At 41.0% G+C, this 25,025-nt stretch overlaps 1 protein-coding gene across 1 annotated transcript in view; it reads right to left on the bottom strand.

Annotated features, from left to right (window-relative positions):
• Positions 1-3,853: 3,853 nt before the first annotated feature.
• Positions 3,854-25,025, bottom strand: part of LOC141014340 (adhesion G-protein coupled receptor G6-like) — a 49,769-nt gene continuing 28,597 nt past the window's right edge. Inside the window, exons 22-26 of the mRNA XM_073488079.1 lie at positions 24,517-24,803; positions 24,288-24,389; positions 22,880-22,999; positions 22,668-22,784; positions 3,854-4,053 (exon numbers count right to left, since the gene is read on the bottom strand). Coding sequence (XP_073344180.1) covers positions 3,854-4,053; positions 22,668-22,784; positions 22,880-22,999; positions 24,288-24,389; positions 24,517-24,803 — 826 coding nt within the window. The remainder of the gene's footprint in view (positions 4,054-22,667; positions 22,785-22,879; positions 23,000-24,287; positions 24,390-24,516; positions 24,804-25,025) is intronic.

Raw genomic sequence — 25,025 nt, 5'->3', positions numbered from 1 at the left:
GATGTGGAAAATGACTAGTCGTGGCAGAAGTCATTGGCATTATGGTTTTATTATCATTGTACGTTGAATACCTCATGTTTACCATCGTCTGATATTCTGAATTTTCAGTTGGATTTAGTTTGTTTTGTCTTTTTTGTGTTTCTCTTTGTTTCTTTTTCTCTTTTGTCTCTCGTCTCGTCTTGTTTAGCTTTTTCTCTTTTTGGGTTTTTTTGTGTGTCTTTTTTGTCTCGTCTCTGTCTTTTGTTTGTTGTTTTCTGTCTTTTTTATATTGGGCTTTTGTTTTTGTATGTTGTCTCCTGTCTTGTTTTCATCTTGTCTCTTTTCCTTGCTTCCATCTTTTTTCTGCTTTCTGTTGTCATGTCTTGTGTCTCTTCTCGTTAAGTCTTTTATCTTTTTTGTTGTCCCTTGTTTATTGTCTTTTTGTGTTGTCTCTTTTTTGTCATTTGTCTCTTGTCTTTTTTGTGTTTTTTTGTCTTGCCCCCTGTCTTTTGTCTTATCTTGGGTATTTGTTTTGGTTATCTGTTTGTTTTCATGTCTTTTGTCTCTTGTTCAGTATTTTATCTTTTTTTGTTGTCTCTTGTTTGGTCTTTCATTTCTCTTCTTGTATTTGTGTTGTCTTCTGTCTTTTGTCTTGTCTTGGGTTTTTTTTCTGCTATCTTTTGTTACGTCTTTTGTTTTTGCCTTGTTAAATCTTGTTTTCTTTCTGTTGTCTCTTTTCTTGTTGTTTGTCTGCAACACACTAGAAACAATAAAAGGTCTTGACTGTGAAAATGATGACTCGCATTTGAGATATAATCACAATGTGTAAATGAATATATTTTGCCTTTTTTATCAAATGGTTGCCACAGTCACGTCTAAAATGATCGTGTATGTTGATGTGGTTTGTCTGCACAGTCTTAAAGTGGTCTTCCCATGCATTATAAAAGCATAATGTGTGTTTACAGTCTCCGGTGTCCTTCTCTACTTTCCACTGACCAAGAACAGACTCTTCTCATTCTTAAAAATCAATCATCTTGTTGGAATCGGTTTGATAATCAGCCTTACAATCATGTATTGTGTGACAGAGTTTTAACCTTCAACTTTTATTCCAAAGATCCAGATTGTAAACAGCATTTTGGCTCAAAGAAGGAAAGAAATTCTCTCAAGGTTGAAGCTGTTTTCAGTCTTTACTGCCAGAACAAACTGTGTTAGCCTTACATCTTCTAAACTGGGATTAATAGGTTGTGTTCTTTAGTGACTTAGACGCACCGGGGATAGTATAAAATCATAGGGTGAGTGACCTTACAACGAATCTCCGACCATTAAACCTACTCCTCTTCTCTGGCGACAGATTTATAGATTCCAGGAAGAAGCTTTACTTCACATGATTGCTGTGAAAGTGGAGCCATTTTCAGAAACACGAATAGAGAAGAACTTCTTAGAAAGCTAAAGGTGTCTTATGGTGAAAAACAACACATTGATGAGTGAGGGCTTTTTCGCCGAGCTGAGGTGTAGAGTCTGACAGATCAGGAAGAGGATGCTAAAATATGTATGGTTTGACCTTTGGTACTAAGACCTACGGAAAGGCCATGAATAATAGATGGGCTATAGCTTCTATAGATTTATCTGTTTATGCCGGCTTTCTTTTAAAAGAAGCATCTTCCTGAATTAGATACTGTGGATGCAAAACCCTCTCTTACGTCCTCAACCAGCAGTTATTCCTGCGCATTACAATATGAAGTCCTCCGTGGTGAATTACTTGAAGCCTTAGGTGTTAAAAGTTGATTTTAAACAAGCCTGGAAATGCTTGATAGTCATAACTATTAAAAGTTATGTAGTTCCTGGCTGCTTTAGTATGAAACTGAACCGCTGAAGCCTCGTGTCTCCACGTACAGCTGAGGGGAAATGGATGTTAATGGCTTGACTGCAGTCACATTAGTCGTCATCAATCTTCCTACTATTTGGCCTGACAGCGTTTTCCCCAGTGTTAGATTAGAAAACCTTTTTTTTTCATTTGCATGCCATTACGTTGAACCCGCAAATGGGAGAGGTTAAACTGCCAGTCAGAGGAGACCTTTCCCTACAGGAGGGCTACGCAAACCTTTCATCTCAGTTGAAGACATTTTCGGAGGACTCACACATTTCTTTATTCATGAGCAGCGTACTTTGGCTTCTCTCTTGTGTTGAAAAAAAAAATGCCAGTGGCGAGCCGTGTCGGGGAATCTTGTTGACAGTCATTGGATTTCAGGCTTGCTGAGTCGACAAAATGAAGCAAGTCAAGCATGATGGTGGGTTTGTGAGGAAAACATGAATCAAGAAAATGTGTGTGTGTGTGTGATACTGCGAGCATTTCTAGGAATATGCTTCTTTTTCAAACAAAAAGCACCGCAAGGCAGACACTGTACTTTTTTACGTTTTTGTCACAGTGTCATCAAGTTTTTTGAAGGAATCGTTCGGCACACTTTGTTTGCTTTCTTGCCAAAAGTAGGAAAAGATTGATACCACTCTGTGGGCGTGTTTGTAAATCCAATCTGACGCTCTACGCTAAGGGTGAGAAAAAAAAATGAGGAGGAAGTTTTTTCTTTTTCAATATGCAAAAAAGTCGAAATGTCGACAAAAAAGTCAAAATGTGGAGAATAAAGTTGAAATACAATGTTGTGCAGCCACCTCTTCCAAGCTTGTGTGGTTGTTCCTTCTGAACTGACACATTTTTCAGCACAATCTCTTCAAAGTCCGAATACTGACAACTATACTGTGTTTATGAGCTGAAAGTGAAATTTTTTCTTTGTTACTAAAGCTGAGCATTTTGTTGAGGCAGCTCAATTTTTTTCTTGAAGTGCATAATGAAAAAATAGTGTATTGTGTAGGAGTATTAGTATGTGCTTAATGTGTGAACGGGTCAGCTATCACAAAAATAGAAGATCCCAGAGTTAACCAAAAAATACCAACCCTTCATCAATCCACAACAAAAGATAAATTCAGTTTCTTACAAAGTTCAGATTCTGACATCTGTCCCAAGTAAACCCTCTTCCCAGACAAACCAATAAAGCATCTCTGAAAAAGATAATAAGCCAGCCCGCAGAAGGTTAGTGTATGCTAGCATAAAGATTGGTAAAGTGAAAACAGCTAGCCTGGCTCTGTCCAAAAGTTAACAAAATCATCCAACCAGCCCCTCAAGAACTCACTAATTAACCTGTTCTATCAATTTAATGTAATCTCTAACAAAAATATAGTGCAAGTTTTGGTTTTACATGGAGGTTATGTGCATTTTTTTTGTTGGCCAAGCCAAGTTTTGTAGTCACTGTGAAAAAGACTGCACTAGTCAAACGAGTACTTAAGTGCCAATTAGTGAGCTTCTGAGGTGCCGGTGAAATCTTTTTGGAGAATGCCTGGCTACCTGTTTTCCCCTTGCTACCAGTCTTTGTGCTAAGCTAAGCTAAGCTAACCAGCTGCTGGCTGTCACTACATATAAGATGGGTAGACGTGAGAGTCACGTCGATCTTCTCCTCTTAGTCCTGGCAAGAAAGCAAAGTTAGTTTATTTCCCAAAATGCCAAACTATTCCTGTAAATTTTAGCTATTTGGCGTTCTATCCGGCTTGTTAAAAAAAAAACAACAGATCAGCAGGGACACATGCACCAAAAAAATAGGTTGCATAAGGATGGCAATGAGCTCTGAGGCTGGCAAACAAATCACTATGTTGGCAGTGGGCTGAGAGGAAAGTATTATTAAAAAATATACCTGAATTTCATGTTCTGTTAATGCTGCCTCTATTTTCTCTTTGTTGCATATTCTGGGCTCATAATTCAGCCATGGATTTTTCAATAGATATTCAGCACACAGACACATCTGGCATTTGAAACTGAATCTTGCTTTTATCTCTCGCTGACCTCGCTCGCATCCATCATCTCCGTCCTCTGGCCTCCACCTGCAGCCTCTCTCAGGGATGGAGGACACCTGATGAGATGAGGCTTTACCTTCAGATGATCTCCAACAGCTCTCCTGCAAGGTACGCACAGGGTCCGCAGTTCATCATACTCTAGGTCAATAACATAGCTATCCACTCGTCCTCCAACTGTTAACAGAACACAAACAGAGAGAGAAATGGACAGACATGCAAAGAGAGACTCATAAAAACAGTCAGGGACTGATGGGGTGGAGAAAAAAGCTGGAGAGAGATAAAATGGTCTTTGCTCAATATTTAGAAACTCATAAAAGGAGTCTTTTCAAAGATTGGGAAAAAATCCCATGAAGCCGGGGGATAAAAGCTGGAAAACAGATGAGAAAATGGTGCATGGATATGAATATTAAATGACATAATATTTTTTTTTGTGGACACTTTGGCCAAAACACTGTCACTTCAAATAAAAAGACTGTTTTGAGCAATTCGTAAGATATTGCCAGAATTTTTGTTTAAAACATTGAGACAACAGTGTTGATATTATGCCAAAGACGTCTGTCAGAAACAGCTGCAAAACAATGTCCATGTTGCTCCCACATTTCGACTTGACGCTCAAGAACATACCAAAGTCGGAAGAACAACTTCCAAACTCAGGAAGCGGGACCATCTGAGGAGCACATGAATGCAGGATTGATCAGAGCCGCTGTAAATCGCCTCCATCCCCTGTTTTCAAACTGACCTCTGACGATCTCTGAGGCTGTGTTCAGTCCCAGTTCGGTGTCCAGTTGTGTTCTCGTTCAAGTCAGGCTGCCAAACCCAGTTGAGCTGAGTCCACTGGCTACAAAGCTAACAGAGCCATGAGCTAATTAGCTAACGTTAGCTGGCTACAGCCAAGGATAGCAAAGAGCAGCAGTTGTCTGACAGTTTGTTGATATGCTGCCCCCTATATTTTTGGAGCTGCCTTGGCCATATTCTACAAGTTACACCTTTAACTTGATCATTTAGAAAAAGGTGTTACACTGAGAAGAAACAACTCAGGAAAATGACTGAACTCAAACCTGATTAGATAAAATGTTTATGCATCTTTATGGAGCTGCAGCCAGATAATAATTCCATTCTGTGTCTATACACTGTCTCAGATTCACAACCTGAGCTGTGTTAGGTTTGGAAATACACAGATATATCTTAAGTTATGTTTCATATAACACATATCTTCTTATTCTGGAAGAGAAAGCTGTTAGCTGAGCATTTTGAGGAGAAGCGCCCTCGTCAAGACCCTGTAAATTTTCTCGACTGAGAGATGCTTCCTCTTCAAATTGCAGGTCAAGTGCTCCTCCGGGAGCTGAATCCATTAATAGTGATGTATTATACAAGAGGCACCCGAAGACACAGGCAACACGGCGGGTTTTTGGGGAAGTCCTGATATCTTACCTCCAGGATATGCTGGATGAAAGCGCGGAGGAAACAATTTGGCTGTTTGTGCGTTCAAAAATGAAATTGCACCCCATGGCAAGGTCTATGTAATTAGCACATTTTGGCTTCATCAAACTGTAATTAACCTAAAATGTGCCTTCGGAGATACTCAAGTTAACATGATTACTGTGAGGTTTTTGCCCTTCATTTCAAATTACTTTGTGCTTGTACTCAATAATGACAAAAAAAAAAAAAAACTTTGTACACTGACATGTATAGGAGAGGATGACACACACAGACATAAACGAAACCCACAGTATTTCTATATATCTATTACATATAAATCTCTCAAGGTTTCCAGCTGCTGACAAGAAAAATGAAAAGAAGAACGTTCCCAACAAGTGTGTCAGTAGTTTTTCCGAGAGCGACCACCAGTTACCAGAGAGGAGACGCAATCACTTTGAGTATAATACCTCCCACATGCTGTAAAATGCAGATGTAGAGCTTTATCATCTGGGGAACGAGGATACATGGCGGTGTAATAAGTTTGTGGAATTGTTCAATAAAAGCCAACGCCTTCAGTGGGAGTTATATATGTAGCGCTGCAGGTACAGAATCAACTTGTTTCGTCCCTTGAGTAACGAGCTGACGGAGGCTGCAGGACTATTGATCTGAGAGTAGCAGCGTGTTTTCAGTCTGCTGAACATCCATATATTCATGCATATTGAGGATACAGTCAGTCTGTGTTCACACTCAGACAACAACAGGCTTCTATTCCCACTGTGACCATTTGGAGCTTTGAGCGTTCCTCGATATGGAAAATTTACCCAGTGTTCCCTCCAGTGCTGCTAGCACATAAAACTATACCTCAGTAAAGACCAAAAAAAGGCAACCTCATGATGCTGCTCGAGGAAAAGTCAAGGCATCAGTGGGGTTTATCTTCTCGGGATCATGAATGCCTGCGCTAGATTTTCATTCAGGCCATTTGATAATTATTGATATATTTCAGACTGGAACAAAGTGTTCAGCCTATCGACCGACCTTGTGTCAGACTGACATTGGTGTCCCCAGAGCAACGGCCCTAATGACTGAAAATGGTCCATTATCCCCAAAAGGGGGGGTTGAGAGGTTGAACTCTTGGTCACATGGGAAAATGTCAACATGAGACGTCTATACAGAAAAACCTGAAAAGTCAGATGTTCCCATTCAGAATTGGTATCACACATTAAAATGCAATGTTTAAAACATTAATGGCTCTTCCATATATATCTACCACTGTTACTTAGTGTCTATACTGTAGGTAAGGTAGGTACGGTACTGTAGGTCTGAATGGGGAAAACAGTGAGCAGATGGTGCGTATGCCCACCAATGAAAGGACATCTTTGGTGGAAGATGAGAGAACAAGGTCGGACCGAGCCTTTGAACATGCTTTTAAATATTTCAGATAGAACTGATAAGATTAGAAATGGGAGCCAATTCAGGTCATATAGATCTCAGGTTGTAACCTCACACCGAATCAAAGTAACATGAGACAGACTTTGAAGTTCACATAGAGCCATCCAGATGACCTTGAGATCGCATTTGAAACGCTCCATTGTTATTGAACATGCGACAGAGATAGCACAGACAGCGACTGTTTGTAGTCCAATCAATGGCAGGCCTTTACCGCTCCCTCCTGTCTTTGCCATCGGGCACGATGTTTTGTTACGGCAGATTAAAAAAGGTGAAGGAGAGAGCAGCGTTTGGCAAATCTCAAAAGGCATTTTGGGGCTAAAAGAAGATGTGTGATGTGTTGTGAGGGAAGTGGGGAAAAGAGAAGGTGAATGTGTACTTTGGCGAGCTGGGAACTGAACAGGACACGGCCTCAAAAGCTCCTGCATGAAGTCGGTGTTTGTAGATGTATTCTGCTCTGCCTGGAACGATGTAATGAGAAACCCACAAGGACTTTGGTGTGTTTTCTTTGAGAGAGGCCTAACATCCTCAGTTAAAGCCAAACAGAAGAGGTTCATGGGAATGGAGTGCATTCATTTTCAAGTGATCAGATCACAAAGCTTCTGAAATCCATTTCATTCTGCCATCCCATATTTTGCGTTTCTTGTTATACGGTGACCTCTAGTGGCTGTAGTAAATATTACGGCAGCAAAGGAGGAAGTCAGGAGGAAGAAAAGAGTGAAAAGTTGGCAGGGAGGATGATTATTACCCAGGAGACCGCTGTTCGTGTCCCGTGTTGAAGCCAAAACGGTAAGTTATTTTCACATACTAAAGCAGTTAAGTAAAGTTACCTACGTAACGTTATTTTAAGCCAAACCACAATGTTTTCCTAAACCTAACCAAGTTGTTTTCTTCCTTAAACCTTAAAAACTAAGTTTAAACTTTTAAACTCTGTGTGGGAGTGTCCTCACAGAGTCGTTAAGGACACGTGTCAGCTCTGAGTTTCGGAGTCGTTCGCGTTTCAGCTTATAAATAAAGGGGCAGATGGTCAATTGAGACAGAATCCAGACTAATGAGTTCTGAAGCACATGATTATACAATAATTACAACTTCTGCTGCACATTTTTAATAAAGCTCAACTATAACGTACTCCAGACCTCATCAGGTCAAGTCCTCTTCTGTTAATTGTGTTTGAAAATCAGTGGTTAACAGATGTGGATTGGAAAAAGTGAAGAGGATAGAAGGCACTCAGTATTACCTTCCTTTGATTAATGATAAAAATAGATGGTTACGTTCGCCAAGAGGACTCGATCTGTGTTTAAAGAACGGACATTGTGTTCAAGTGTTCAAGAGCGTAAAATAACATGAAAAAAACTGACATGATCTAATGAGTTCTCTTTTTTCCGACTATTTTTTTAAGTAGATGCCAAATTAAAATGTATAAAGCTGTTATTATAACTTGAGGACATACCCAAACAGATAATGAGTTGCTAATGAACCCGATGACAGCAAAACAACAAATACGATGTGCCATAATCAACCAGTGATGAGATAATTACTTCCTCTTAATGAACAGCTCCTTGACCCAGTTTACTGTCATGGGAAAAACCATCACCCACATCCACAGCATCTCTACAGCACTGTTTTTACAACAGATTAAGAGCTGCGATATGTTTCATGTTGTGCAACTGATGATTCCCTTATCGCAGAGCACACGTGTCCTTATCCAACCATCTCTTGTCTGCTGCATTTCTGGGCCTGGGAAAATCAAATCTGAACCGATTGCATAACGAGCATGACAGCCCAAAGGTAAAAGCTTGCAAGCCAGAGTGAGAGGGAGGACTAATGCGAGGGGCCGGCATTGAACTCAGCAATCTGCTGACCTTGGTTCTTCTTGTAAAGACAAGCTGAAACGCGAAGAGACATTAATGGATGGACTCACAGTTGTTACACTCCACTCTCTCTGTCTATTTGACTCTCACATACTCTCCTCTTCCCGGCCTTGGCTAGAACAAGATATTTCCACTCCTATCACAGAAGGAAAGCCAAAGTCTTAGCTTTAATGAGGCCCCTGAGGGTTTTAAGTCAGGGCCTGAGGGGTCCACCTTACCTCAGGAGCAGTAGACCTCTCTGTATATGGAGCACAAAGGACACAGACTGAGTGTAGAGTGTGTTGTACCAGATATACACGAAGGTACAAGTGGTGAAAATTTCTTATTTTAATCTAAAATTAAAAGCAATCACTTTAAAATTCGATTTCAAAGGAATATTTTGACATTTTGGGAACGATGGTTATTTGCTTTCTTGCCAAGAGTGAGATGAGCGGATTGATGAAAGCAGCTTTTTATGGCCCATATTTACTTTTCTTGTTAGGTGGCGACCTCTAGTGGTCACGCTACCTATTACGACAGCAGAGGAGGAAGTAGCGTAAATAGTGATGCGTTTGGAGGCCAGATGTTTGGGTGAAACGAGCACAAGATTTTCACTCAGGAGGCTGCTGTTCGTGTCCTGTGTGAAAGCAACATATTCAGGGTTTTAATGGCATTGTTGAGACGGTCGATGACTAGAAAGATAACAAAGGAAGCAACACATCTGAAGCTCACAAATTAACTTAACAAATGAAATTAACTGCAGTGCGTCACGTGACGTTGTAATTACACGGTTTGGCCACTACGAAAACTGGCTTCAGAGCCCGGCGCTCCTCCTGGGGGTTTGGCTATACCCCCTTGTTTCTATACTCTGAAAGCTAAGCTAAGCTAACCAGCTGCTGGTCCTACTGTGGCTTCATGTTTACCAGACATACACCAGAATGGTATCAATACATATTACCCAAAATGTTGAACTTCTTAACCTAATAAGGCAACAGTTCTGCTCATAAGAGCATGGAAAAAGATGACTTTCAACAAGGCCCAGTGTTAAAGCCACTTAATAACTCAAATTTCTTTAAAAAGAAACATTTTAAAAACTTAAAAACTATAACAACATCTTGCTAACGCTGCAGGAGCTGCAGGGAACAAAAGATCACGACCCCTCAGACACCGTGAAGCTCGTATAATGACAGCTGCAGTTCAACACCTACCTACAAACTACAGTAAAGTACCAGGAACTCTTGAAATGAAATGCTTTAATCAGCTGGAGGCTGTGGAGAAATTGCTCTTAATCAATAGAGCACCAGCTAATTATATATTCATTACTGTACTCAGCATTGATTAAAAGTTTCTCGGAGACTGTGAGGTGTGATTTTTATCGGAACGACACTTGCCTCCCAACGTGCCCTTTCCTGTGCTCTGGAAGTGCCATTAGTTATAATTATGAATGTGACTGTTAATATATTGATTCTCCTCTTAATTAGAAGTGCTCTAAACCCCCATAAAGACACGGCCGCCTATTATCTTTGGTGCAGATATGGCTGATTGAACCGAATAAATCAATGAAGCCTCGTGACGGCGGGGATCAGAAAAATGTCAGAAGAAGAAGCGGCGGCGGGAGAGTGAAACACTTGCATCATCCGGAGGGAGGACTTCTTTTTTTTTGTCACTTTCTTTGGAAAACAATGAGCATGTGGATCTTTGTAACTCAAGACTTTCTGAATATTTGAGTGTCTTTACAAAAAAAAGGTACAGAAGTAAAGTACGATGAGGCAAACAGTGAGCCGAGCTTACATAAGGAGATGCAGCGGGAGCCGAGAGTTTCAATGAAAACTTCCACATTAGCTCCCTCCTCCTCTCTCCTCCTCTGCTGTCTGTCTGTCGCTCTCCTCCCTGCATTTATAAAGTAAGATGTGTGCCGCTCACTGACATGGTAAGCATGTCAAATTGATGGGCTATTTTTATCCCGAAAGCAAAAAAAAAAGCGCATGCAGAGGGAGGGGACAGAGAGAGAGTCCATTTATAAAAGCTGCGCCTGGAGGTAGGGCTTTCAAGCGACAGATAATGCCACTGGTTCCTATAGGAGAGATTTAAGCAGCACTTATTTATTTATTTATTACAGCTTTGTTGTGTCAGAGTTGAACTTGGACTCAAGGTTGGCTTAGAAGTCCACAGAGAAGTGTAAAGCTGCCCGCAGTTTCTTTTATGCAAAGTCGTCCAAGACACTGGTGATTTATTGAAAACATACGCGTCTCACAAATACGTCTCCAAATCAGTAAGTTTGCTCGTTCTCAGATTTGAAATCAGAGGCACATTTCTCATTTTATTGCCACACTGGAAATTCATATGAAACGTTAAGTTGATTTACTTTTCAGAATGGACTGGGAGAGTTTGAAAGCTCGCAATTACATGATCATATAAATGGGTTGATTTCCCCCGCGCCCCCCGGTATCCCTCATATGAAATATGGAAATAAACTACCCGTTGCGCTGCCGGCGTGAAACTTAAGCTCATTATGTGTTATCACTGGAGTTTGGAGTCACCCTGAGACATTCGCTGGTGGGAGGACGCTTTTCACTCACAATTTTATGTTTTTGCGAGAGAAATTGTCAACTCAGTCGCCGTGTTGTCCCTCAGCTGACCTTCTGTTCTCCTAAGAGAGCGTATCGGCTGTCGGCAGGAGCAGGTCAAATATTCATAAGCCTTCATATACAGTACAGAGGCAGGGGGGAGTCGTCAGTGCAGTGACAGGAGGACGTGCTTTTATCTAACTTTTACTTAAGTTAAAGTAAATTGTCCAATAGACCTTTAAAGTTGGTCTGCAGTCCACAAATATACACAGAGAAGAAGAAAAAAGGAGGATGTCGAACTACTGCACCTGGACACAGGTTCAGAATTTAAAGGTGCAGTACGTAGTTTTGGGGCAGAAATATTAATCAGAAGAGAAAAATCTCCACTGACTGATTTTTTTTATGTCAAAACAAGCTAAACAAACAAACTCTTTGTTTTCATGTCTGAATAAACAAACTGACCTTAAAGGACAGCACAATTTCATACTGTTTTACTTTGTTTATATGTGGCGGACCCGGCCACCTTTCTAGCTTCAAACAGTGTTCTGAGGACCTTTTTTCCCTTTTTTTTGTAAATTATTGTCAAAAACCCCAAATCATATCGACCATGATTGTGAATTTCTTTTCTTTTTTTTAAATATTAGACCCTGTGGTGGTCTGAATGATTAACTACTTTACTCGCGATTTGACGACATCCGGTTTCTTCTCGGTTTTTCCACATGCACAGATTTAAAATAACGAAAGAAACTGGATTACCGGGAAACATGCACCGAATAAAAAGGAATATTGTGCAAAAAACTAGGTGCGTTTATCGGATTTGTCATAGCGGCTTATATCCGATAAAGCACATCGCATTAATGCCGTTTACATGACCACTTGAATAATCTGGTAACTCCATTAATCAGATGGTGATCGGTTTATCAGTGTGCATGTAAACGTGCTCAACCTGATGAAGGTCTGAGTGGCGCAACGTTGTCATTAAACTTATTTGCGTGTGGACAGTGTGCGGGAGTTTTATTCCTGATTTTTAAAAGCAATAAAAGGGGAAAACATCCAAGGTGGTGGTTGATTTTGGATGCTGGAACAGTTCATATAATGAGAGATGCCATACCAATTATTTCCCTCACCTGAGGCTACTTTCATTAATAATTAAAGCCGAATCAATACCCCAATTACTGCTGCAAGAATATTCTCAAAGTTACAGCTACTGGACATTTATATTGATCAACTTTAACAGTTTCTCTGCAGCTTCTCAGCCAAATAATAATTTTCGCCTGCATGGAAACCCCACTGGTTCTGTTTACAGCGCAGCATTCAGTGAGCATCTCCCCACTGTGTTAAAATGACTATCAGCGGACACTGTACACATCCCACAGATCTGTGAGGATGATTAATGCACCAACACGCAGTCAGACCGCGTCCGCACACGCGATTGATGTCGTTTTAATATCTGCATTTCAAATGTCTCTTTATCACCCTGCCAACACTATACGACACATCCCCTCCCCAGGACGGCTGACAGCCAGCACTAAGGAGGATGTAATTTTCCTTCAACTCAACTCTAAATGAGTCTGCTTGTCAGAAAAACCAGACACTTTAAAAATATGTCTCTTATAGGAAAAAAAAAACCTGTTTTGACTAAATGTCAAAGTGAAATGTATAATAGAGTTTTAAAAGGACGCTTCTTTGGAGGAGAATTCTCGCAAAAACATTTTAAAGTAATGAAAAGAGTGCTGGCAATCTACAACTGAGACTAATGTAGGTTCTTATCAGAAGCTACATAATCATTCGACTTGTGTTTTATGTTCAGCCTGTTTAAATTCATGCAAAGTTCACAAGTTTTTAAGTGCAGTAGTCTCAGAAAGAATCAGTTTTCCATTTTGTAAACAGAGAAAATGACCAAAATGCAGACAATCAGACAGAGAGGCCTGAATTAAACGTATTTTTCTAGACGCTGTAATAAAAAAAAAAAGACAAAAAGCAAGCACATGATTTGGAAAAGACAGATGAGCAGCTCGTTTTCAAGTGCTCAACGAAGAGAAGCTTGAAAACTGGCTGATATTTATAGACAGGAGCTCAATGAGGGACAGGTGTGGCTTGATGAGGTAATGACAGACAGGTGTGCAGGAGGGAAACTCAAGAGGGATCATTGAGCTTCTTTCCCAAGATGAATAATCCCAGTGGATGTCATTTTAACACTGTAGTATCGTTGTATCTGCTGTGGACGACTTTCTGGAGGTTCAGGACAGAGACTTATACAAACAAGGAATGCTTCAGTGTGTAAATGTAGGAGGCGACGCTACATTAGGCCAACCTCTAGTGGCTGTAGTTGTTATTAGGACAGCAAAGGAGGACATCAGGCAAAGTGTATAAAGTAACATAAGACGGAAGCTGGGGATGATTGGCTGGTTCGATCGCTGCTGCTTGAGTCCCGTGTGAAAGCACAAGTTAATGCTGAGTCACTTAAAAACACCTTCGTAACTAAAGTTACAAAAGTAACGTAGTGATTTTAAGCCAAACCAAGGTGTTTTCCTGAACCTAACCGAGTAGTTTTAAAGACTGAACCTAACGAGTAGTTTTAAAGACTGAACCTAACGAGTAGTTTTAAAGACTGAACCTAACGACTAGTTTTAAAGACTGAACCTAACCGAGTAGTTTTAAAGACTGAACCTATCTAACCTACCTACTGAACCTAGCCAAATTGTGAGTGTAAGATGAACGAGGCTTGTGGCAGGTACACTTAGGGGGAGTTAGGGAGTCACTGACAATCGACCTATTCAGTAGATTAGATATGAGGACGTGTTGTATCATCACCCCTGTAAACAGTGTTTCTCTTCATTATACTCATAGACTGTGATTTCAGATTTTTATTTGTTGACCAAATGAAGAAGCAGCATCAAAAACAGTTTCTCAGGCGGAGAATAAAGACGGGCCATTGAAACAGCAGTGGTTTATTTTGAACTAATAATGACTATATTGACCATTTGCAGCAGTCTAAGTGGCTTCGACTGCATGACATCAAGCGACTCTCCGCTCAGATTCAGCTCATTAAAAGTACACATTAGAGATAACGGCAGTGGCAGCTCAGATCCAAATGTGTGCCCCGCTCGTCCAAGTTTTGTTTCCTCTACTTAGTGCCAAAGTTTCTGCTTCTGAGCCGTGTATTCATTGTAAGTTCATTCATCATGTCTCCCGCTGAGCGTGTTTTGCCTGATTTAAATGTCATCCTCTGATTACGAGTGTTGTGTTCTCGTCACAGGCGGAGAGGGGCCAATCTACCAGCTTCCTCACTGTTACTGGAGGGATTATTTGTGGTGGCTTTGGCGTGAGTAACTGGAAGATTTCACTGTCACACTTACTGGAGAAAAACAGAGTTTGATCTTTACATGAGGTGCTTGCAAGCGCGTGAGAAAAAAATCCAACGCTTTGTCTCGGAGATGTGCGACCGCGGCCGCTCTGAAATCCTATTTTATCAGACAAAAAACATGTTTGTTTACGACGTGAAGCGTACGAGGACGGCTAATGAAACAGCGTGGATCAACAGATTGTGTGTTCTGTTTCAGCCCTCCTGCTGGAGCTTCTGTTTGGGACTTTGATAGTCTGTTTGTCACACATACTTTGAAATGTTTGGAGAAGCTTTTTGTTGCCACTTCAGGATTTTATGAATATTCTTGACTGTGATGAACGCACGAGCAAAACATCTGCACAGAGAAGTGGCGGTAGGTTAATACGCACACATCCCTGAACAAAAACTGAATTGTTGCCGTCTGAATTTGGTGACTTTGAATTTTTCTTGTTCTTGTGTGACAGCGACATATAAACAGTAATGATTTTATGGGTACCAGAGGAGGATATGCATGTCTAAATACTTGTGTATCTCCACAACTCCACAACCCAACATACAGGGAGGCCTTCTTTGTAATGGTTTTGTACTACCAGAGGCATCATATCTGTCTGCATGTATAAGAACATTCACACCTCCTCTCCCTTGATTGTACAAGGTCGACTCACAATACACATCCGTCCTTCACATCAGGTTATCAAAAACACACATTTCCTGATTCAAAGAAGCGACAACACGCTCTCTAACTCTTCACTAAGACGTCCATTCTCTCCGTCTTCCTCCTGGTGATGAACATCCTGCCTTCAGCAGACGTGAGCAGAACAAATAGGTATCGAACAAGACGTCCCCCAGGACGAGGGCAACGTGCCTCTTGTAATGTATTGTGTAACTGTGTTTTTCTGTCTCTTTGTAGTTCTTCTTTTTTACATCACATTGTCTGGGACGTGAATGTACGGAGAGGCTGAGGGAACATTCAGCTTTGTGAGTGCGCTGTTACTCATAGTAAGAAAAGAGTGTCGACTCATGCTCATGTTCAGCCGTGTATTTTCTCTCCTGCCTCGTCTCTTTAAAGCTCAGAGTGAAACACTGGTGCAACACACAGTTAGGAGTGTTGCCTGTGCGGAACGTATTTATTAAAATAGTCAGCACTGCTCCTGTGACTTCAGCTGCAATTACTGTCTGACCCTGCTAGTCTTGCTAACCCTGTTATCACTGCAGGCTGGGTAACACAGCTAGCTTCCTGACAAGTTCAACTCTGCCAGCTGACTTCCCAAAGTCTTCACTTTTTTAGTCTCGCTGACACAAAACAATGTTTAAAAATCACAGTTTAAGCTGTAATATAACGCCACATTTACTTGGTTTAGCAACACTATAGGCAGTGGCGGTCCTAGCTTGCATGACGCCCTGGGCGAACCTCACCTTCACCAACAACCTTGGGTTGTTGAACATTAACTAGACAGTTTACCTGACTTCATTACTAGCCCTGATACCCTGCGCCACTTCCAGCATGTCTAGTCAATTAGTTCTCCATGCTAACAGGACACTAATACTCGTTCTTAGAGCGATTGGTATGGCTAACGCTTAGCCCACTTAGCTCTTGCTTTTAAGGCCTTTAGTGCCGCCCGTCCATCAGTTGTTACGATACCTTGTTACTCGCTCTAGCTCTGCCAAGCACCTGAAGTATCGACCATTGTTTCCCCGGTAACTCGTGATTAACGCTGAATGACAGTTAATGGTAGCAGGTAACACTTTCCCCAGTCTGTGAATTACTTATGCTAATCACTAACTGCTTATGCTAATCGCTAAGTTCGGCCACAAACAAGAATTCAGTCATCATCTACTCACCCTAACGCCGATGGAAAGTTGGTGGAAGTTTTGAAGTCCACAAACATTTCTGGAGCTTCACAGCGAAAACAGTGTTGCAGCCTTCTGCTAAACGACTGAAGTAGATGGGGAACTTGACTTAAAGCAATAAAAAAACAACATAAAATGGCTCCGTATAGCTCATTTTGTGTGATCCAAGTGTCCAGAAGCCCCCCGAGATGACCAAACTGATTTGAAAAGATGTGTTTTAATCCTCACTGTAGCCGCTAAGCTAAAAGTGTTAGCATGCACCCTGTTTGAAGTGGGATCTCTGAGCTTCTGGAGATTTGGATCACGCTGGATGACTTCATGGACTTCAGAGGAGAATGCTGCAACGCTGTTTTGCTGTGAAGCTCCATGGGGACGAGTGAATAATTTACTTTTGGATTTCTTTTTTTGGGTGAACTTTTCCTTTAACACTTTATTCAGTCAAGTAACTGCTAATGCTCGCTAATGTGACTCGCTCAGTGTTTTGCATAGTGACAGTATCTGTCTCTCTCTCTATTTTCAAAATGGAGGGCTTCTAATATGGATTAAGTGTTGTGTAAACCAGGCTGTACTGTTCTGCTGATCACAAATGAGCTTCATTGGTCCATTAACCTCTTGTGACATGGAAACACGTTACCGAGGCGCTGACAGACATTTAGTTAGGAATCCATGTGACGTTCGTTAACAAGCTCTGATTTTCTCGTCACTGTGTGAAACTGAACAAACACAGTCTGACACGTGAACACACACTCGACGTCTCAGTGAATATTAAAGGCGGGTTATCGCTGGAGGACAATAAGCTCATAAGCGCGACTTTGAATCCCCAATTTGCCGACAGACACAGAAACCTGCTGATTCAGTGACTCCCTTCAATCAACGTTTGATTGAGAGGTTTACCTCATTGATCCGACGCCTCCCGGAGGAGGCTTTTGTTTCTGCTGATGCCGACGACGCGCATGTTATTAGCCATTCTGTTCTGCTTCCAAATAAAAACGCCTCCGTTTACGCAGACGAGACTTCAGTTTACTGCCTTTAGAGTGAAAAACTGTTGGAGAGGGAACAAACAGAAAATGGCAGACAAAGAGAACGAAGAGTTCAGACATAAAGTCCTCTGACCTGTTTGGAAAATTGATACCAAATAAAACAGAGTTATGGACACACACAGAAATGAAGGCTGCTCTGCCTGAGCACACATTTCTTGTGTTTTACTGCCCTCCATTGTCACATAAGCTTATACAGCCGGTAACTCAAACACAATCCCTTTATTATATCTATGATAATGAGACAGGCGATTGGAGATAAACATGAAAACAACTCCTTGGAAGACGATTATCGAACATCCTTCATTACCTCTGCTGTCTTCTAAAGCTTCCTCCTGATGTTAAGATATTATAACAGGACGTGTTGTGTAAGATTTATCAAAATATTCCTCTGTTCATTCTTTATATTAGGTAATATGTTCATACTTTGCTTTGCTTATTTTGGATATATCAGTTACTGTCGGTACAACCTGATTGGCCTGTTATTTGTTCTGTATACAAGATTTTCCTTTTTATGCATCTCTCTATGACACATACAAATGTGAACATATCTGTTTGCAGAGACACGAGCTCAGGTGTGGAGTAAAAAGATCTATTTCCACAAAAAAAAGATGAATGACGAAGACAAGGGCGGGCAGGCGAGCAGGTGGAGGCGAGCTCCAGAGCGGAGTGATCTCACCGGGACACACAGGTGAGCAGATGAAGGCGATGGAGCTGATTGCTGAGAGAGGGGCAGAAAAATCGTGTCGCGCAAAGACATGAATACGAATACTTGAATTAACGACAGAGTTTGATGGAGAGATCAGGGTTATATGCAGCAGGAGGTGATGAGCTGATGGATGTCAGGTGCGTCTCTCTGCTGCAGCAGGAATCAACAGAACACTGTTTGAAGATAGAAAGGTGGCAGGGTCCGCCACATATAAACAAAGTAAAACAGCATGAAATTGTGTTGTCCTTTAAGATCTTTCTTTTCTGATTAAAATGTCTTGCCCAAAACTACATAGTGCACCTTTAACAAATAACTTTAATCATGTTACATGACATGACAGGGCTTCAGATTTTAGATAGCAGGTGTTTACGTCCTTGTGCAGGTAGACCAGCTGTAATACTTCATTTTTACTTGGAAAATACACAGATATAATATCTCACTATCACAGCGTGTCAAGTGAGCTGTGTGATGTAAAACAAGATATTTTCTGCAATCTCAGGGCTGCAGGCTGCCACATCTGAGCACTGGTAATTTGAGCTCAGCTGGAAGATAAAACTGTGAAGGTGAAGAGACGAAAACAGGGAGCACTTTCTTCTGAAATCTACTCGACGGAGCACTTCTTCTTTAAGTGCATAATGTTTAAGGCAAAGGATGTTTTTATTTCCTCCTGTATCAGCTCGGTTCCTTGAAAAGGACACGACACGAACGGCTTTGTGAGGAGTGAATCTCTGAGAAAACCAGCTGCTGAACTGAAGAGCCGGCGTTCAATACACTTGAATAACCGCACCTACAAGCGGGTTCTTGTCTGAGCTCTTGAGGTTTCAAACTACATCAATAAATCAAGTGAAACATATGAGATGCTTCAAATCTGTGAAAGCTTTTCTTCGCTCTTTCCTTCGAAACAAAATGAAAGGTGGTGTGACTTGCATGAAAATGCCGGTCAGGTGTTCAGATCCCCCCCGGGGAGAGGCAGACCTTTCATTTGACCTGGATTAAATATTGATGACCTGAGATAATAGAGGATAGAGCGCAAATGTCTCTGTCACAGCACACTGAGGAGGATGATGAGGAAGAGGAGGAGGTTCAATCACTCACTAATGAACTTTAGAGCGATTTATTTCTGTATGTTTCTCCAGGACCCGAGACGAGTCGTAAAACGTCCATTTAGAAATGAAACTTTAATCGATTTTGATGCATCCGTGTGTTTCTCCACCCTTTCCAACACTTTTATTATTAGCGAGGTTGTAAAGGCATGTAGGGCGCGCAGCACTAAAAGTTAACCTTCAAATTTAATTAAAACTCCAGACGTGGGGGGAAAAAAAGAAACTTCCCACTTGACTGATGTGTGATTAGTTAGTAAAAATCTGCAAGTAAATTAGTCCTGTGAACCAGACAGCCGCATTTATTATGCATCCGTGCAGCTCGTCAGGAAGCTGCGACACTGAATGTGCCGGGATCACAACAAGATTCATCACGTGCATATCAATAATCTACCAGGGAAAGGATTATGTAAATCAGTTTTTCAGATTGTCCCATGAATTTAGAGAAACGTGATTATAAGAGGGATGTTTTTCTGACTATTCTCCCGCCAGTAACATTAAATTACTGCAGTAATGCTGCTGAGGAACAAGGTTGTCCTGGACTGAGTTGCTGCGGTGGGATTAAAAAAGGCTTACGCTGACATCTGCTGGAAGAAGTCTGAGCGTGCAGAGTATTTAAGACAAATTATCCTTCTGCCAGTAATGCCATTAATTGTGAAGTTGCATTGATGCCTGTGATGCTGACAGCTGGCTCCACCGTGCGACCAACATCATGCAAAAGAAATGATTTCATACCAAAGTTCACTAAAACTGAGGGAGTCTGCAGGCCATAATGAAGAAACAGATAGTTGAAGTGTGGACCACTTCCCATAAAGTAAATGTTTGGTTGATGGTAGAGCAACATTTTATTTTGCATAATATTTAATCAATTTATTGCTCAAATGTAAATTGTAATATGGTAATATATGTAATATAGGTCGTAAATATCCACATACAGTGGCCTAGATTGTTTTGAAAAGTTTCCTCCATTTTGATTCAACTTTTCAATTTTAAAACTGAAATGGGACCATCTGAGGAGCAAGTCATTGAACAGGTATTGAGCCAAACAACGTTTACATCCACTTGTAAAGAACGTGCTGTACTTACAAACAGTTGTTTGCACAGTTGATCTTTGGACCTGTAACTGCTTTGAAATGGCTCCAAGTGACGTTCCTGACTTGTTTAAATCAGTAATGCGTTCTTTCAGATCAGTGCTGACCCGTATGTTAACTTCTGACCCATATTTTTGACCCATATATGACCTTCTGACCCGTATTTTCATCATCCTGACCAGTTTTCTCTCAGCAGCAGTTGATGGTTTGTGTTTTCTTCCTGACACAACTGTGCCTTACACTTTATACTTACAGTTGTTTGTACAGTTGATCTTTGGACCTGTACCTGCTTTGAAATGGCTCCAAGTGACTTTCCTGACCTGTTTAAATCAGTAATGCGCTCTCTCAGATCGATGCGGAGCTCCTTAGACTTTCTCATTGTAGTGTCTGTGGCTGAGTCTAGTGGCTGCGTCAAACAAGCCCTGTTTAAATGGGCCCAGTAAAGTCATCAGCTGTCATCAATCAGAACCACTCAGAAGAAGTAAAGAAGCTGTGCTACAGAGAAAACTTGATTGACACAACTTCACATCACCAAAACTGGTCATTCAATTTGTTGTATGTTGTTTTTCAAAATCATGTTTAAAATTAATTCTCCTTAAAGAAGGAAAGTTATGACAATAAAACGATGTTCAGTTTCTATTTCTAGCTGGTAAAGAAGACCTGGGGAGAAGAAATCAAACAGTTTCTGAACCTTCTCATCTGCATTGGAATCAGGACTGAAATGAACCGATGCTCATCACCGTAACATCTGCCTCTCTGACATTATTCACACAGCGTGCTCCCTCATTCGGTTCATGTTGGAGGTCGCACCGCTCCACGATTTGAACTCATGTAAAAACTTTTTAATAGCTAACTGACTCCAACCTCTGTGGCCGACCTTCACAGGCTGTGTGATTGAAACCGGCGCTGGGTGGGCGTGAGACGCTCGGCTGAAGGTTACACAATGTTGTGATGAGCGGGGAGTCTGCTGGGATTATAATTGGTGAGTTTTTCCGGTGAATAGGTTTGATTAAAGGTGTAAAAGATGTCATCTAGATGTGAAACTCTCTGAGTCAAAAGAGAGAAACCGGACAGGTAATGAGGTGACGTTTTTATTAGCTCCTCTTTCATGCACATGTTCTTGCACAAGGGCATCGGTCCAGTACACTGCAGGAACCAAACGTCATGTCTTATAAAAAAAATATCTAATGTAAAGTACACAAACAATCTAAAGACTCGAGTCGAATATCAACACTGTGCTGTAGCAAAACAAAGCAATATCTCACATTAAAGGAGGAATTCCCCCTCGAATACTCTGACAGAGAGACGTGATCAGTTTGTAATAAAGTCATTTCATTAAGCAGTTAAAGGTGCAATATGTAAGTAAGGCAGGATATCACCAGAGTAAATGCTAACCGCTGCTAACTGTACTCTGGTTATACATTCACGACTGTGGCTGCTGTAAGCTCAGTTAGCCATGCAGCTAGCCGGACTTCCTTGGGAGTGTTGGTGTTTACACCGCTAGCACAGGAGCTTTGGACCGCTGGGAGAGAGAACGGTTTTCAGGCCTGGGGCTAGCTGGTTAGCATGCTAACTTGAGCAGATAGCACAGTCCATACATGTCTTTGATTTAACATCAGAATTGTTATTTCTTCACATTCTGTTCAGTTATTATTTGTTTTTAACGTTACAAACTAAATTCTTACACATTGCACCTTTAAGTTTTGGCATTTTTCCTTCAATCCACTCTGTCTCTAGAGAATCCGTTTCCCAGAATGCCTTTCGACATCCCCTTAACGACAGGTAAACTCTGGAATTGGACTCTTTACTGAAAATATAGAGAGGAAGGTCAGTGGAGGACGTAAACAAACTGGAAACATCTTCATCTTTTCCGTTAATGCTTTGAAAAGTAATATATATATAAAAAATGCAGCAAAATCCTTCTAAGTAGGCTGATATTTAAAAACAGTTTTGTTTCTGTAGCACGCCGTATCTCTATTGTTTATAGTAATAATTCTAAGAGCTTTGATACAAAGAATAAATAATATTAAAAATTGTAATAATACATTTTTCAGTCAGAAACACACCGACTGTACACTTACAAGTCCCTTCTGTGTTCATAAATTCTTCTGTCAGTGTAGAAAAGGCATCAAATAGTCGCAAAAAGCAATAATTATAAAAAAATTAAAAAAGGTACTTCAGTCTCGTTTCACCTCGTCCGTCTTCTGTCCTTCATTTCACCTTTAAAACCTTCATCTTGTGTAACACTGAGGACTTTCTGCCAGCATCTACTCCTCCTGTGAACAGCTTTTTGTTTACTCCAGCTGCAGGAGATCACCACTCTCTGACTCTGCCTCTCAGAGTAGATAATTATTGTAATCACAAATCAGCACTTGACGCGTGAACGCCCGACGCGGTCGCTGAGAGTGACATATTTCGCCTGTGAATCTCGTTGAGGACGACGTCGCTGCCGGAGCCTTCAGATATCCCGCTGTCGGCGAACACAGAGCCTGCGGGGAGACAAACACAAACACTGTGTAATCGCATACAATGTAAAAATGTGTAAATGTGTGTGAGTTGTTCAGACTGTGATCTGTGAACGCACCGCTGCTGTTGGTGGCGTCGCTGATGACGGAGGAGCTGCGAGAGGTGGAGTGCAGCGCTCTGGTGGTCGCCGTGTTGAGCGACAGATTCTTTTTGTTCTGAGTGGCCGTCCGACTCCATTCTGCAGAAAAACGCATCAGAACCAACTTAATAAGGAATTTAGAACATTTTCAATGTAATATCCATTAATATTAACGTTAAACAGTTCATATTAATGGACTCTTTCACTCTTATTACTTTTTCTTTCTTACTTTACTTCTCTTTGGTAAGTTATCACACCCTCAGCTCCTCAACTACTTTTCCCATAATGTGAATATTGCTTTTGATTCAGTGATGAGTTCTGCAAAATCAGGTCACTCTCACACAGAAGAATATTTTAGGGATCCAAATACGCAAATGAAGTCTTTTAGAGCATTTTGTCATGAGAATACAACATGTTTATGTTGATAAATAACATCATCACCAACATGGCCCTCATCAGAATGATATATGTTAGCCTATGTCATATCATCATACCAGTAATTATTGATAGATTCATGTGTTGCAGTTGGTAAAAGTGGAGCTGATTTTAATTGACTTATATGTATTTTATATTACTTAACACACTACTGGAAGGTGTATAATGTAATATATAACCAGTGTGCTCGAGTCTGTCAGTGCTGAACAGGACTGATGAGAAACATCTGAAACACTGGACACTAAAGAAGTTAACTCTGGGGTCTACGATGTTAAATATCTCTGGAGCACTACATGGGAGAGAATAACGTTTTCCCCTGAAGCTGCGGCGTTACAACGAGTGCTCTGGTGCGATCTTTTAGGAGAATCCATGATGATAAATCCTTATGAATCCATTTTCCGTGTCAAAAACAGTTATTGCTCTAGTTAGCCCAGTTTCCTCGCTGTGTCCAGTAGCTGTCCACTATGCCAACAAATCAGAAGCTGTGTTCTTGACAATCAGAGCCTTTGTTTCCGATCTCAAATACACTGTCACAGGCAAACTCTTACTATGCTATCGACAATCTTTCTTGCTTAATTCACTTAAAAGTCATGCTGAATTAGCTATTAGTACTTCCTGTTTACAGTGTACCAATGGATCTCCAGATAAGAGACACGCAATCATGCTGATACTTAAGAAATCTGAAAAATGTGAATATTTTAAGGCAAGTTCTGCAATTATAAGTTTGTAATATTTATTTATGGATGTTTCTACACGATGGACATCAGAAAAAAGTATATCTTCAGAAAGTGTAAGTCACACTGGATTTAAAAATATGTGTACTCATGCACTGTCATATTTGACTGACTCATGACTCCTTGAATGCACCTTTAGTCCCACCAGTTTGAAAAATGCCTGCATTATTCTGCTCAATCGCCTAATCAGAGTTATAGGAAAACATTTAGGAGCCCACCTGAGTTTTCAGCCAATCGCAGTTTCCCACAGCAAAGATAAGTTCTCCACTGCCGGCGGACGTTCTCCTTTACAGCACAGTGGAAAACAAAGACAAGGAAACCTACACAGGACAAATTTAAAGAGTAAAAATGAGCTTTTGGGATTCGTTTGTATACTAAACTCGTATCAGTTTTATCAGAGAAAGAGTTGTTATTTCTTTAATGTGTCAGTATTTCCCAGTATCTCACCTTGCAGAGTATTGAATATAGTGAAAAGGTAAACGAAGGGTAAGTAGAGCGGTCCCCAGGCGAAAAGGGCGAACCCCCAGGTGAGGCCGAGCAGGATGACGAGGCCGGCGATGCTGCGCATGTCTGTCATCACTCCCCTGTTAGGAGACTGGTTCTGGGGGTTCTGCTTCTTGATCCGGGCCAGCTGGACCATGACCAAGATAAAGACCAGCAGGCACAGACAAAAGATGAGGAGGAAGTAGGCCACCACGCCCACGTAGAAGGCAATGTCATTACGAAGCCAGCAGCTACAAGCGGGACAGAAAACACTTTACTTAAAGGACTTACATTCGCAGGGTTGTGAAGCTCCAAAAAATATGTATCCACCATTTTACAGCTGCTTCTTTAACAATTAACAAGCTGAAGGGAAAAAGACTTTTCGGGCCACAGTGCGTTACGTGATGTTGTTATTTCACATTAACTACGTAAAACTCAACGCTCATCCTTGAGGCCTGATAAGGACACATACA

The sequence above is a fragment of the Pagrus major genome, chromosome 19 (assembly GCF_040436345.1).
Source record: "Pagrus major chromosome 19, Pma_NU_1.0".
NCBI classification, from domain to species: Eukaryota; Metazoa; Chordata; class Actinopteri; order Spariformes; family Sparidae; genus Pagrus; species Pagrus major.
The sequence above is the reverse complement of the archived record's forward strand: the minus strand, read 5'-3'. Positions and strand labels throughout refer to the sequence as shown.